This window comes from Cervus canadensis, chromosome 13 (assembly GCF_019320065.1).
Source record: "Cervus canadensis isolate Bull #8, Minnesota chromosome 13, ASM1932006v1, whole genome shotgun sequence".
NCBI lineage: Eukaryota > Metazoa > Chordata > Mammalia > Artiodactyla > Cervidae > Cervus > Cervus canadensis.
In genome coordinates, this window is record NC_057398.1 from 14,108,544 (window position 1) to 14,122,504 (window position 13,961).

The following is a 13,961-nucleotide window of genomic DNA, read 5'->3' on the forward strand; positions in this document are numbered from 1 at the left end:
CAGTATCAATCTTCACACAATAGAATACCACACACATCACACACATAGGCCCGTTACAGCTATACTCTCCCATGACCCTGGGTTCTATAATGCCTTCTCCACCTGACTTTAAATCTCACTAGAACTTTAGATTCTCTTCAGCTAAGGAGTGCCAACCAAGCTAGAGATTATTATAGAACTTCCTGCAACTTCTGACATTCGAAGTCTTTTCATTCTTTTACTTAGGTCACTACTACCCTTCACTCTCTTTGACTATAAGTCACTTTCAGTGATTTCAAAAAACCTTCTATCAACTTCAAATCCTTATTATAAAAGAAAGTCTTAGAGGGCATTTAACTTTGCCTTCCCCCTTCTATGTTTTATTAAGTCCATGGATTGGGATAAAGCTTCCCTGGAGATGATAAAAGAGAGTAACAACAATGGCTTTATTTGCTGGAGTGATTCCAAACTAAAAGCCTGATTATTCTTAGTGGCTCTGTCCTATCTACAAGATAAAAAAACAGTCTTTCCCAGGAGAGATAAAGGAATCCATTGCCTAGACCCTGGCTTCCTCTCCAACTTCCTCTCACATAGATTCTCAACACATCTCAAGTCAAACTGAACAACGTAAATGCTCACGTATGCCTGTGCCATGCAATCTCACAACTCTGGGCCACTACACAACTGATCATTTCCCCTGGCAGGACAACACTTCTATTCTTTGCTCTACACATTTTTCAACACCAAGCTTAAGAATATCCAAGCTTAAGAGAATCTCTTAAGAATCTCTTAATGAGCCCTTCCTTAACTCACTTCCAAATTTATACTAACACCAGCCAAATTCCCAGGGCGCTAATATTTTCTTCACTGCATCTGCAATTGTATTTGTTTACTAATCTACCTCTCTGGGAACTTCTTGAAGGTAAAAGTGTCTTATTCAAACTCTAAATGCCTAAAAAATAATAGGTACCTTTAATTAACGTTTAGATAAACTGATGAATTTCTACCCCAGAGACTGGTAAGAATTAAGTTGGATACCATTTATAAGTGGCCTATAAACAGTAAATCTCTAGAATCTTAGTTCACAATGGTGAGGGGAGAATGCAAATTGAAAAGAGTCTATAACAAAGAACTGTAAGCCTAGGGAAAAAAGAAGTCACTTTCTCCTAGGAAAGCATAACAGGATCACTGAATACAAAAAAATACAATTACTTCTTTGTAAACTCACTATTTTAGGAAGACAATTATCCATTGAGGAATTTATGAGGAAAACAAATATAATATTAAGATGATTAGCTACTGTCACTAATAATGCTAATAACATATTCAAGATAAGAACAATATTTACTTGCTGCTCCTGCGTCTAAATGACTTTCAGTCAGACAAGACTGCTATCAAAGGAATATAAAGAGTTTTAATTCCAATAATTGAAAAGTAATCATGCAAAAACTGCTTCCCCTACAACTACATGCTACGTACCTCGTTTGGTTTTTGTAATAATTCTAAACAGAGAGCAAAAAAGTGTGTAAGATACATCTCATACTGTTCCTTAGAGATATAGCACCAGGGGAATACCAAACCATGATACAAAGATGTTCAGTGAACAAACTGGAAAACTCAGATTCTTTTCTTGCATTCTAGAGAACTGGTTATACAGCACAAGAAGAAAACTGAAGCTTTCCTTTAAGAAAGCAATAAAAAGAACAAACTCAATTCTTTCCTTCTTTGGACCCCTTCAAGTTCAGTGAAAAAGAGTACTCTTAAAAAAAAAAAAAAAAAAGAGTACTCTTTCTCAAGCTCTTCTGGCCCCCCTAGTTACAATCCCTCCATTTTTCAAAGGAAGTATCTTATACAACACTGTATAGTCTTGATTCCTAAAAAGAGGTAAGCTCCACCACTGCTGTTTATAAGCAGTCTCTAAATTTCAGAGCTTCTAAAGTTCCAAAGTTCTAAAAGTTCTCCTAAAGATAATTTTATTTGAGATAGAAACAAGGCTATTGCAATTAGGTTTTCAAATTAGTCCACAAATGCTGATTTACTACATAATTTAGAAGCAAAAATAGATGTGCCAAGCTTTCTAGCCAAGATCTCTGTACACATAGTTCCCTCTGTCTGGAACATTCCTGCTTCTCCCATCTCACTCTACCTTGTCTTCACCTGAATAACTCCTATTCAATCTTTAGTTCTCAGTTTACATGTTATCCCCTCCAGTAAATCTTACTGAATTAATCCATCCAAGGCCATGTTAATCCCACGCTATGTGTTCCCATATAAGGTGATTAAGTATTTGTCAGACTTGAGGTGGCTGTTTCTGTACCTCCTCATATAAGAAAGTCTTTGAAAACGATGACTGTGATTGTGGTACCTGGCATACAGGGCACTCAAAAGAATAATTTATTAGAGGAACAGCTATTTGGAATATTAGCCCCAGAATTGTCGTACCTGGAGTTAGAGAAAACTGTCATAGTACTTTTCTGATAGGACTATCTATAACTGCTGCTTCTGTATTTTTACACAATCCCTTCTATTTTGGGTCCCTGATAGTTGCCAGGATAGTTTCTTAAGGAAGTTGGAATTTACAAAGTAAAATAAAAGAATCAACATATCTTCCTGCTAAACAGAATCTGCCTTTTACGATCATTATCTATAACAGAAACAACTCGAACCTAACTATGTTTAAACTCTTTACTAAGGTCTGTATTCATTTTGCACTATCTTACCTGGGTTAGGTTTTCACCAGAACTTAAATCATTAATTTCTTGATGCTCATGATATTCTCCTTCCCACTCATGGACGGTCTGCCTATTTGTGGAATCTGAAAATAAATATTCACTTCTGTGCCTTGTAAACTTTAATGAAAACTGGGAGCCTTCTGGGCATTCTTTTTTCTCCTGTTTAGTCTTTAACTTGTTAGAACCTAAAGTGAACACATTTTCTTGTACAAGATTCTGGAGGGTATTGCGGGATTTTACTGGGATTTTGAAGTTAATCCTTCTCCTTCTAGATTCAAGGGGTTCCTTAATTATCTTGTTGGAATTACAATCCTGAGAAAGTTGGATTTTCTTGCATTTCTTCGAAGCACATTTTTCAGAACTGTCTCTAAATTTATTGTCCCTCTCTTTCTTGAATTCCTTCATCTTCTCCCTCTGAGCAAGTAAATGAGGCCCTTTTTCTTCACTTGCCTGGCCCTCAGATTTTGGTTTCTCATCTCTGGCCACCTTAGGACAGCTAAAGTTTTCAATTCCATGGTCCAGCTTACTCTTAACATTTGCCAATTTAGTATCTTTAACTTGAAAATCTACACATTTACTTATATCTTTTTTAATTCCATTTGAAGAAGAACTCTGTGAAATAATCTGATTATTATTTGAATATGATGTTTCCTGGAGTGTAACAAGTCCTTGGGATGAAGAACCAATTTTTGGTCTCTTTCTTGGAGGGTCAGTTTCTATATTCGGTCTGTAAAGCAGCACAGAAAATTAGGTACATTACAATTAAACATAACACATAATATTGCACTATATCATTTTAGTTAGGAAATGAAAGAACTGGCCTGATATGAACTTCATTAAAAGTAAGAAATAACTACAGTATTAATAAAGTGGAAAGGATTACTCAATAAATGGTGTTGGAATAACTGATTTGTTATTTGGAAAAAAAAATTTACAGATTTATATAACATCAGATGATATAACCCCAAACAGATTAAACATTCAAGTGCAAAATAATTATTATTTCTGCTATACTTCATACTAAATACTTAAAAACCATAGAAGAAAAAGGGAATATTTATCAGATTTCTTAATAAAGAACTTCCTAAACTTAACAGCAATGGGAAAAATATCACAAAGGAAAATAGTAAATGTAAATGACTACAGTAGTATATTAAAAAATAATAAAATTAAAAGAACTGGGAAATGGCATATGCTACAAATGTGACAGCTTATTAGCTTCAGTAAATAAAAATCTCATCAAAAAGTACTAAGGCTCTAGAATAAGACATGAACAGAAAACCAAAGAATTTAGAAAAAGGGAACAGTTAATAGACATTTTTGGGAGAAATGTTTGACTTCCCTAGTAGTCACAGACGTGCTAATTGCGATGTACCATTTTCTTCTATCAAATTAGTCAAGATTGTTAAATAACACTAAATACTGGCAAGAGGTTGTTAAATGGACCCTCTCATATGTTGCCAGTGGAAATGCAAAATGATATAACAGTTCCACAAAGGAATTTGATAATACAATTAAGAATTCTAAAAATGTTCTTATCTTTTAACTTCTTAGCAATTCCCACTTTAGAAATCTAAGGAGAAAAAAGCTAAAAATAGACTGAAAATAATAAGATATTCAATTCAGGATTATCTATAAGAGCAAAAAGTCAGGTACAAGGTAAATGCTAAAATTTTGGAAATGAATAAGAAACATGTCATTCTACCGAATACAATACACTATCATAGTCATTTCGAAGGATGTTTATGCAAAATTTTCAAAGACATACAAAATATACTGGTATACTATTAAGCAGAAAACAAGCATGGCATAAATCTGTATACATAAGATCATCTCAACAGTTTAAATAATTATAGTAAACAAGTCAGAAAAAAAGTACTAGAATGCTAGCAGCAACAATAGCTAGAGGTGATAACATTTTCTTGCACAACAAAACTAGGTATTACTCTGTAGTCAGAAAGAAAGGGGGAAAATTTTGATGAGCCACAATCTATTAATTTATATCAGGAAACTCCTGAATGCCTTTTAAGTGCCTGTCATTCTGCCGGACACTGGGAGGCAGTGGAGGACACATCAAATATAGTCTTACCCCTCACTAATTTACCATCCAGCAGGAGACAGAGACTGGAAATAAGTGACTTCTCAAAGAATTAATTATGGCAAGAGCAAACTATAAACATCTCAGAGTTTCCATAGGAGTTTCACCTGAGTCTTCACCTGGTTTTATTTTCTTTGCTCTTTCTACAAAAAGATTGCCTATCATTATTTACCTGTTAATAAATAGCAATAAGATAAAACTTTAGTAGGGCCCTGTTTGGCACTTATTAGCATATCATATAAGATATTAACTGTAGTAAAGAAAAATCAGGAAAACAAACAAAAGAAAATTTTAATAGGACCCTCCAGTTTTCTGAGCATTTTAAAATTCCTATTTGTTCTTCACAACAGTCCTGTGTGGCATATTCCATAACAATCTATGCACCATGGTCCATATGGTCATTAACTAATGGAAACTCAGCATTATAATACCTTTAATTATTCCTACTATTTTCCCAAGCCACAATCTGTTAAATTAACATGGTTTTAGAGCCATATCAATTCAATAAGCTACATATTCTCTTCATGGGTAATATGCAAAATAATTTATCCAAAATTATTAAATCAACCTCATAACCTCTTCTATTACTATATGTAATGAAGTTATGTATCTTGTAAGGGTGTGTCAAAATCAAATTATTTGAGATGCAAATTAACATTTTAGTTGAAAGTACTATTTACAAAGTATAGAACTCTGATAAGATTTTTTATTTCACTCAACTTTTTCTTAAATTTATACAAATATTAAGAAAATCATATCTGTGATTTAGCTATAAATATGTGCCTACAAAACAGTATTAAACAAAATAAAGGATTCTGCAAATCTAAATATTCAGTCTCACAATTCAAAGCTAAAAAATATACCAAGAAAAAGGGAAAATTTACCTTTTCAGTTCTTGTTTTCTTTTCATATTACAGCACAGAATATCCGCAGGATCTGACTTCTGAAAGAAAAAAGGCATTAGGAAATATAAATTGTGAACTGAGGAAAGATGTTGGGAGACAGTATTTTTCCACACCTATATGTTAGTGAATACATTAGAGACAGCCTGGGACCTGGGACCCTGTACTGTAACTGCTGCAACGCTTGGACCTGTACACACCTCTCCTCCAGCAACAAAATACAAAGAAACTATATATGAGACTAAAAGTAACTGTGTGCATGCTCAGTTGGGGCAAATTATGGACAACAGATACAAAAAGACCAAAAAACTGCTACTCATGAAGAGCCAGGAGCAAAAAGCAGGGTACTGAGCATGCCCCCTGCAGTCACCACCACCAGAGGGTGGGCAAAACACCTCACCCTTCCAGCCCTAAGCCTGTGCACACCCCTAACTTTACCCCATATAACAAGCTAGAGCCAAGATGGCAGAGAGGGAAGGTGCCACAAACAGTGCACTTACCAGCTGCTGGTGGGGACCATGACACCCAGGCAGACAGGAGGAACCCCCGAGCAATGGGGTGGAACACAGTGGGGAGCGAGGGGGAAGAAGGAGAGGCTGGACGGGACCGGTGCCCTCGAGGAGAAGCTGGGGGAGAGGAGGGGTTCCCAGGCCTTGAGAGGCACACTTACCTCAAGGGGATCAGCGGGGACGGGGAGAGACCTTCGGAGGTCAGAAGATCAGGGGAACGCACCTGGAACCTACTCAACCCTGGGGAGCTTGCTGAGGCCAGGGGCCTGATCCTCTGTACTCTGGGGCCAGAGGCATTCCAGAGCCCCTCCAGGCCAGGCTAAGCTTAGGCAATCTGCACCCCACCCCCATCCAGGACCTTTATCTGCAGCATGGGCCCTGAGCATAGGGCCCACCCCCACCTAAGCCCTGCCCGCCAACAGCCAAGACTTTTTCCAGCTTTTGTTCTCTTCTCTTTTTTTTTTCCTCTTGCAGTTCTGTTTTACCTTCCAGTGGTTGTTTCACTTCTATTTTTATTTTTTCTAATATATGTTTTAGTTTTTAAAATTTCACTTTTTGTTGTTGTTCTTACTCTGTGTGGCTTGTAGGATCTTGGTTCATGGGCCAGAGGACGGGCCTGAGCTCCTATGGTAGGAGGGCTGAGTCTGAACCACCAAACTAACAGAGAACCTCAGACTCCAGGGAATATTAATTTGAGTAAAGTCTCTTGGAAGTCCACATTTCAACACCAAGACGTAGCTCTACCTAACTGCCTGCAAACTCCAGTGCTGGAAGTGAAGTGAAAGTCGCTCAGTCATGTCCAACTCTTTGTGACTCCATGGACTGTAGCCCACCAGGCTCCATGGGATTCTCCAGACAAGAATACCGGAGTGGGTAGCCATTCCCTTCTTCAGGGATCTTCCCAACCCAGGGATCAAACCTGGGTCTCTTCCATTGTAGGCAGATTCTTTACCTCTGAACCACCAGGGAAGCCCAAATCTCAGGTCAAACAACTAGGAAGACAGAAGCGCAGTCCCACCCACCAAAAATATGTGACCCAAGTTACAAACAAAGAAGCACAATAAAAACCTACAAGACCAAACAAATGAAGAGGAAATAGACAACTTACCTGAAAAAAAAACTTATGATAGTAAAAATGATCCAAAAACTCAGAAATAGAATGGAGGCACTGGTCAAGAAAATATAAAAAATGTTTAACAAAGACTAAGAAGAACTAAAGAACAAGCAAACAGAGATGAACACAATAGCTGAAATGAAAAATACACTAGAAGGAATCAATAGCAGAATAACTAAGGCAGAAGAATGAAAAAGTGAAATGGAAGACAGAATGTGGAAATAACGGCCAAGGAACAGGATTAAAAAAAAAAAAAAAAAGAATGAAAAAAATTAAAGACAGACCCAGAGAACTCTGCAACAACACTAAATACACTAACATTCGAAATACTGAGTCCTAGAAGAAGGGAAAAGAAATGGTCTGAGAAAATATTCGAAGAGACTATAGTCAGAAACTTTCCTAACATGGGAAAGGAGATAGCTACCCAAGTCTGGGAAGTATAAAGAGACCCATGCAGGATAAACCCTAAGAGAAACACACCAAGACACATATTAACCACAAAATCAAACACAAAGATCAAACACAAAGAAAAAAAATATTAAAAACAGAATGGAAAAAAAATACTAAAAACAGAAAAAAAATGACATACAAGGGAATTCCCATAAGGCTCTCAGTTGATTTTTCAGCAGAAACTCTCCAGGCCAGGTCGAAGTGGCAGGATACTGTTACAGTGATGAAAAAAAAAAAATCTACAACCAAGATTACAGCCAGCAAGGATCTCATTCAGATTCGATGGAGAAATTAAAAGCTTCATAGACAAGCAAAAGCTAAGAGAATTCAGCACCACTAAGCCAGCCTTACTTACTCAAGGATTTTAGCCTTCTGATTAAGTTAGTGTCCTTGGCTCAATGGTAAAGAATCTGCCTGCCAATGCAAGAGATGCAGGTTCAATCCAGGGTCAGGAAGATCCCCTGGAGAAGGAAATGGCAACCTACTCCAGTATTCTTGCCTGGGAAATACCACAGAGAGTGGAGCCTGGCAGGCTACAATCCATGGGGTCACAAGAGTCGGACTCAACTTAGGGACTAAACAAAGCCAGCCTACAAAAGATGCTAAAGGCAATTCCCTAGGCAGGAAACAAAAGAGAAGACGACCCACAAAAGCAAACCCAAAACAACTGCTACCCACTCCAGCATTCTTGCCTGGAGAATCCCCATGAACAGAGGAGCCTGGTGGGCTACAGTCTATGAGGTTGCAAAGAGTCACATAGGACTGAGCACCTAAGCATAGCACAGCACCATTTACAACAGCCAGGACACAGAAGCAACCCAGACGTCCATCAACAGAGGAACAGATAAAGAAGACGTGGTACATATACACAATGGAATATTACTCAGCCATAGAAAGGAATTAGATTGAGTCATATGCAGTGATATGGATGAACCTAGAGTCTGTCAAACATGGTAAAGTAAATCAGAAAGAGAAAAACAAATATCGTACACCAATGCATATATATGGAATCTAGAAAAATGGTACTGATGAACCTATCTGCAGGGCAGGAATAGAGATGCAGACGCAGAGCACGGACTTAAGGACACAGTGGGGAAGGACAGGGTGGGGCACACTGAGAGAGTAACACTGATGTATATACACACTACCATATGTAATGGCAGAAAGTGAAGAAGAACTAAAGAGCCTCTTGATGAAAGTGAAAGAGGAGAGTGAGAAAGTTGGCTTAAAGCTCAGCATTCAGAAAACTAAGATCACGGCATCTGGTCGCATCACTTCATGGTGAATAGATGGGGAAACACTGGAAACAGTGGCTGACTTTATTTTTTTGGGCTCCAAAATCACTGCAGATGGTGACTGCAGCCATGGAGTAAAAAGACACTTACTCCTTGGAAGAAAAGTTATGACCAACCTAGACAGCATATTAAAAAGCAGAGACATTACTTTGCCAACAAAGGTCCGTCTAATCAAGGCTATGGTTTTTCCAGTGGTCATGTATGCATGTGAGAGTTGGACTGTGAAGAAGGCTGAGCACCGAAGAATTGCTGCTTTCGAACTGTGGTGTTGGAGAAGACTCTTGAGAGTCCCTTGGACTGCAAGGAGATCCAACCAGTCCATCCTAAAGGAGATCAGTCCTGAATGTTCATTGGAAGGACTGACATTGAAGCTAAAACTCCAATACTTTGGCCACCTGATGTGAAGAGCTGACTCACTTGAAAATACTGGGAAAGATTGAAGGCAGGGGGAGAAGGGGATGAGAGAGGATGAAATGGTTGGATGGCATCACCAACTCAATAGATATGAGTCTAAGTAAACTCCGGAAGTTAGTGACGGACAGGGAGGCCTGGCGTGCTGCGATTCATGGGGTCGCAAAGAGTCAGACACGACTGAGTGACTGAACTGAATTGAACTGAGCCATATATAAAACAGATATCTAGTGGGAGGCTGCTATATAGTACAGGGAACTCAACTCCATGCATGCTCTGTGATGACCTAGAGGGGTGGGATTGGGGGTGGGGTGGGAGGGAGGCTAAAGACGGAGGGGATATATGTATACATATACCTGATTCATGTTGTTATACAGCAGAAACTAATACAACATTGTAAAGCAATTTTACTCCAATTTTTAAAAAATATATTTAAAAAAGAAACAAGGCAGCTCCCACCTCAGTGAGTGAGAAAGCAAAGGAAACTGTTCCTTGATCTCACTCTCCCCATTGCAGCAGGCACCCCAATGAAATCTTACCTGAACTTCTTATCTGGCATCTGATCACTTTCTATTGACTATGGGCAGGCCAAGAACTCTGGTCGGTATCAGGCTGACACAATAATTTTCTTAATCCTCGCAATAATCTCGTGAGACAGATATTATCAGTATCTCATTTTACAGACAAAGCACCCAAGGCTCAAATAGAGCAAAATATCCTCAACATTACAGAGCAAGCTAGTCGCAGAGCCATGATCTGAAACCAGATTTCTCTTTCTATTCTACCACCCTCTCTCTCTAGGGGCAGAGGGCTAGACACAATAAAAATAACAGAGAAAGAGGATAGTCCCTGTCCTGAAGAACTCAGAGTAAAGCAGTCTCTGTCCAAAAGAACCCAGAGTAAAGCAAAAGGCTAAAGTAGGAAGAAGTAGAAGGATATATAGAATAAACAATAAAATAAAGCAGAACAATACACAGTAAGTTGTAAAAGAGTTTAAAGGATCAAAACCCAAAAGTTGGATGTACCAAGGAAAAAAAGTAGGCCAAAAATATGCTAAAGATTGAGCATATATTGAATAAAGATGAATGGGTAAAAGAAAAAGGCATTCTTCACTAAAAATGCTTAGGCAGTCTAAGAAGCTGGAGATGACTGGTGTAAATTCAGCAGAGAGAAAATAAACCAGCCTACCTAGAAGGGCTGTTTTGAGGAAAAAGAAAAATGAAAACTGGATACTTAAGGTATGACCAAATTTAAAAGGGTCTTGACTCTTTGTGACCCCATGGACTATACAGTCCATGGAATTCTCCAAGCCAGAATACTGGAGTGGGAAGGTGTTCCTTTTTCCAGGGGATCTTCCCAAACCAGGGATCAAACTCTGGTCTCCCGCATTGCAGGCAGATTCTTACCAGCTGAGTCACCAGGGAAACCCAAATGATAAACTAAAAAAGTAAGTGAAGATTTTTCAACAGAGGAGAAATATGGTGAAATCAGTGTTTTAAGAAGGTTAATACAGCAAGAATTGCAACAGCAGTTCCATTATGTGAAAACAAACTCTTAAAAACCAAAATCTGCTTTCATGGAACTTTCACAACTATTTTCTCTTGTTACCTACAACAACTGTGCAGCAATCTTCATACACTCCTAACTCTTCACTTGAACATGGTGAGCACCTCGCAACCATCCATGTACCAGGCTGATGTGTTTAGTCTGCTGTCACTGTTTCATATTATTTGGCAGACAGTGGAAAAAAATCTGGACTTCACTTTGCTGCTGCAAACAATTTTGTGTCCTTTCACAAGTCACTTAACTTTCTGGATCTCAATTTCTGAATCTGAAAATGCAAACACTATCTCTGCCCTGGTGACTTCAAAATGAAATTGTAGAGACAAATTTAACCATATACAGGAAAAGACTTAAAAATTGTCTAAATTTATATTCATGTTGTTTAATCCCACAATAGGATCTAATCCCATGCACAAAGAAAGAATTTGATAAATGCTTTTTGGTGAGTAGCAGGAAAAAGTTGGTTTTCCATCTATCGGCTATCAAAAAGTAAGTATAATATCAAGAAAAAATTAATGGAAAAGTAGTAGGGGAATTTATCTCATAAAGCTTTTAATTGTACATTAAAACTTTAATATCATTTTTAGAGTTAGTTACAGTATCTAAATACTCACCAGTTTTCTCTTCTCTGACGACACTGATCTTATAGAGCAAGTTGAACTAGTAGAACTTACTGATGGTTTTTTCTCTCTCTTATCCTGAGAATGTCATTTGGAAAAAAGGAAAGAAAAGCACAAAATAAAGTACAGTGTAAGACAGCATTCTTTTATCAATGTTTTTATAAATCAAGATTGCTTCTGCATTAATAAGAAGTTTCAGAGGAGAACACTGTTTATTTACTTATTTAGCTGCATTGGGTCTTTGTTGCTGCGCATAGGCTTTCTCTAGTTGCGGAGAGCAGGGATATTCTCCAGTTGCGGTAGAGAGCCTTCTCATGCAGTGGCTTCTCCTGTTGCAGAGAACAGGCTCTAGGTGTGAGGGCTTCAGTAGCTGCAACACCCAGGCCCAGCAGCTGTGGTGCACAGGCAGCAGTTACGGCTCTCAGGCTCTGGAGCAAGTGGGATCAGTAGCTGCAGCTTACAGGCTTAGTTGCTCTTTGGCATGTTGAATCTTCCCGAACCAGGGATCGGAACCGTGTCCCCTCCACTGGCAGTTGGGTTCTTATCCACCGTACCACCGGGCAAGTCCGGAACAATGTTTAAAGGCATACAAACATTGGTAAGAGGAAAGGAGACTTAACTAGAAATCAGAAGATCTAAGCGCTCTAGGAATGAGATGGGATAGAAGTGGGCTTCTCTGGTAGCTCACACGTTAAAGAATCTGCTTGCAATGCAGGAGACCTGGGTTCAATTCCTGAGTCAGGAAGATCCCTTGAAGAAGGGAATGGCTACCAACTCCAGTATTCTTGCCTGGAGAATTACACAGACAGAGGAGGCTGGCGGGCTATAGTCCATGGAGCTGCAAGAGTCAGACGTGACTAAGTGACTAATACTTTCACTTTTTCACTTTCACTTGGGATAGAGGTAATATAGCAGAAAGTTACAGACAGCTCACATAAGGCCACTGGGAAGTGGTACTGCCATAGTGATACTTAGTCTTCTACAAAGCAAAACCATATACCCACTTATTTTTTCAGTGGATCCTGAATTCAACAGACCCAGGACAAATGTACTTCAAGTACCTACCGTGTATCAAAGACATTTTTCTAGACAGTGAAAACAGGTTAGTGAAAAAACAATACAAGTCCCTGCTGTCATAGAGGTTACACCTACTGCAGGTTTAACTTACAAATAAGTACGTAATATACTTAGTGTGTCAGATGATGGATGCTATTAAAAAAATAATAATAATAGAGCAGAGAAAGGGGTCAGGAAGGGCTGGGAGGCAAGGGTGAGGCTGTTGCAATTTTAAACAAAGTAGTCAAAATGGGTCCCCACTGGTAATTTGACATGAGTGGAGACCTAATGAAACGAAGGAACAAACCCTGTGAGTATCTAGGGAAAGTTTTCAAGTTAAAGGGAGTAACAGCAAGCACAAAGCAGGAATGTGCCTGGCTTACTGGAGCAACAATAAGGAAGCCAAGGAGTGGAGAAAGCAAAGGGAGAATGAGATGGAGATGAGATGGTGACAGTAATGTGTTTCCTGTCCCAGCAAGGACATTAGCTTTTTCTCTAAAATGGAAAATCACTAGAAAATATTGAGCAGAAGAGTGACATGATTTAACATTTTAATAGGATCACTCTGCCTGTTATGTTGAGAACACAAGAAGGCAAAGGTAGGAAGCAAGCTGTTTGCCTGGATCATGGTGATAGCAGTGGGAGTGGCAGTCACACTCAGCTGACAGAATTTGCTGATAGATGGGATGCAGGCAGAGCATGATGACCAGGGTTTTGGTCCAAGCAACTTAAAGAATGTAACTGCAATTTAGCACATTAAGAAAACTGAGGCTGGGCACTTAACAAGAGTATAGTTTAAGAGGAGAAAGAGCCAAAAAGGATACTGCCAAGCCTCAGTTTCTTCATTTGTATAATTGGGATAATAATAGTACCTACCTCATAGAGTTGAGAGGAATAAATAAAATAACGTAAGTAAAGAAAAACAAATGTAAGTAAAGTCCCTTCTGACTCTTTCTCCGTCAGAAGAACAAAATATTTACATAATTTGTTTTAAAACTGAGGAGTATTTTTTTCATCATACAAAAATAAAACTGCAAAACAGGGTATCTTTAGGTCAATAAGTCAAAATTCTTACTTCATCAATATTGGATGATGGGGTGGTGCCTTTTCTCCGAGACTTCTCCTTTTTTCCACAAGATTCTTTGGTGGACATTTTGCAAAGCTAAAATAAACATCAAAAACACATTATGTGTGTGGGTTCTTTTTTTTTTAACCATTGCTACAACAAAAAC

General features: G+C 38.5%; 1 protein-coding gene across 6 annotated transcripts in view; it reads right to left on the bottom strand.

Annotated features, from left to right (window-relative positions):
• Positions 1 to 13,961, bottom strand: part of SWT1 (SWT1 RNA endoribonuclease homolog) — a 94,522-nt gene that overhangs the window by 76,709 nt on the left and 3,852 nt on the right. For 3 of the 6 annotated variants that reach the window (XM_043485147.1, XM_043485149.1, XM_043485148.1), the window contains exons 2-5: positions 13,805 to 13,891; positions 11,668 to 11,751; positions 5,694 to 5,752; positions 2,700 to 3,438 (exon numbers count right to left, since the gene is read on the bottom strand). In XM_043485147.1, the coding sequence (XP_043341082.1) occupies positions 2,700 to 3,438; positions 5,694 to 5,752; positions 11,668 to 11,751; positions 13,805 to 13,882 (960 nt within the window). In that variant the 5' untranslated portion in view covers positions 13,883 to 13,891. Of the gene's footprint in view, positions 1 to 2,699; positions 3,439 to 5,693; positions 5,753 to 10,029; positions 11,066 to 11,667; positions 11,752 to 11,893; positions 13,783 to 13,804; positions 13,892 to 13,961 lie in introns of those variants that run through there. The other 3 variants (XM_043485151.1, XM_043485150.1, XM_043485152.1) reach the window with 3 other exon arrangements.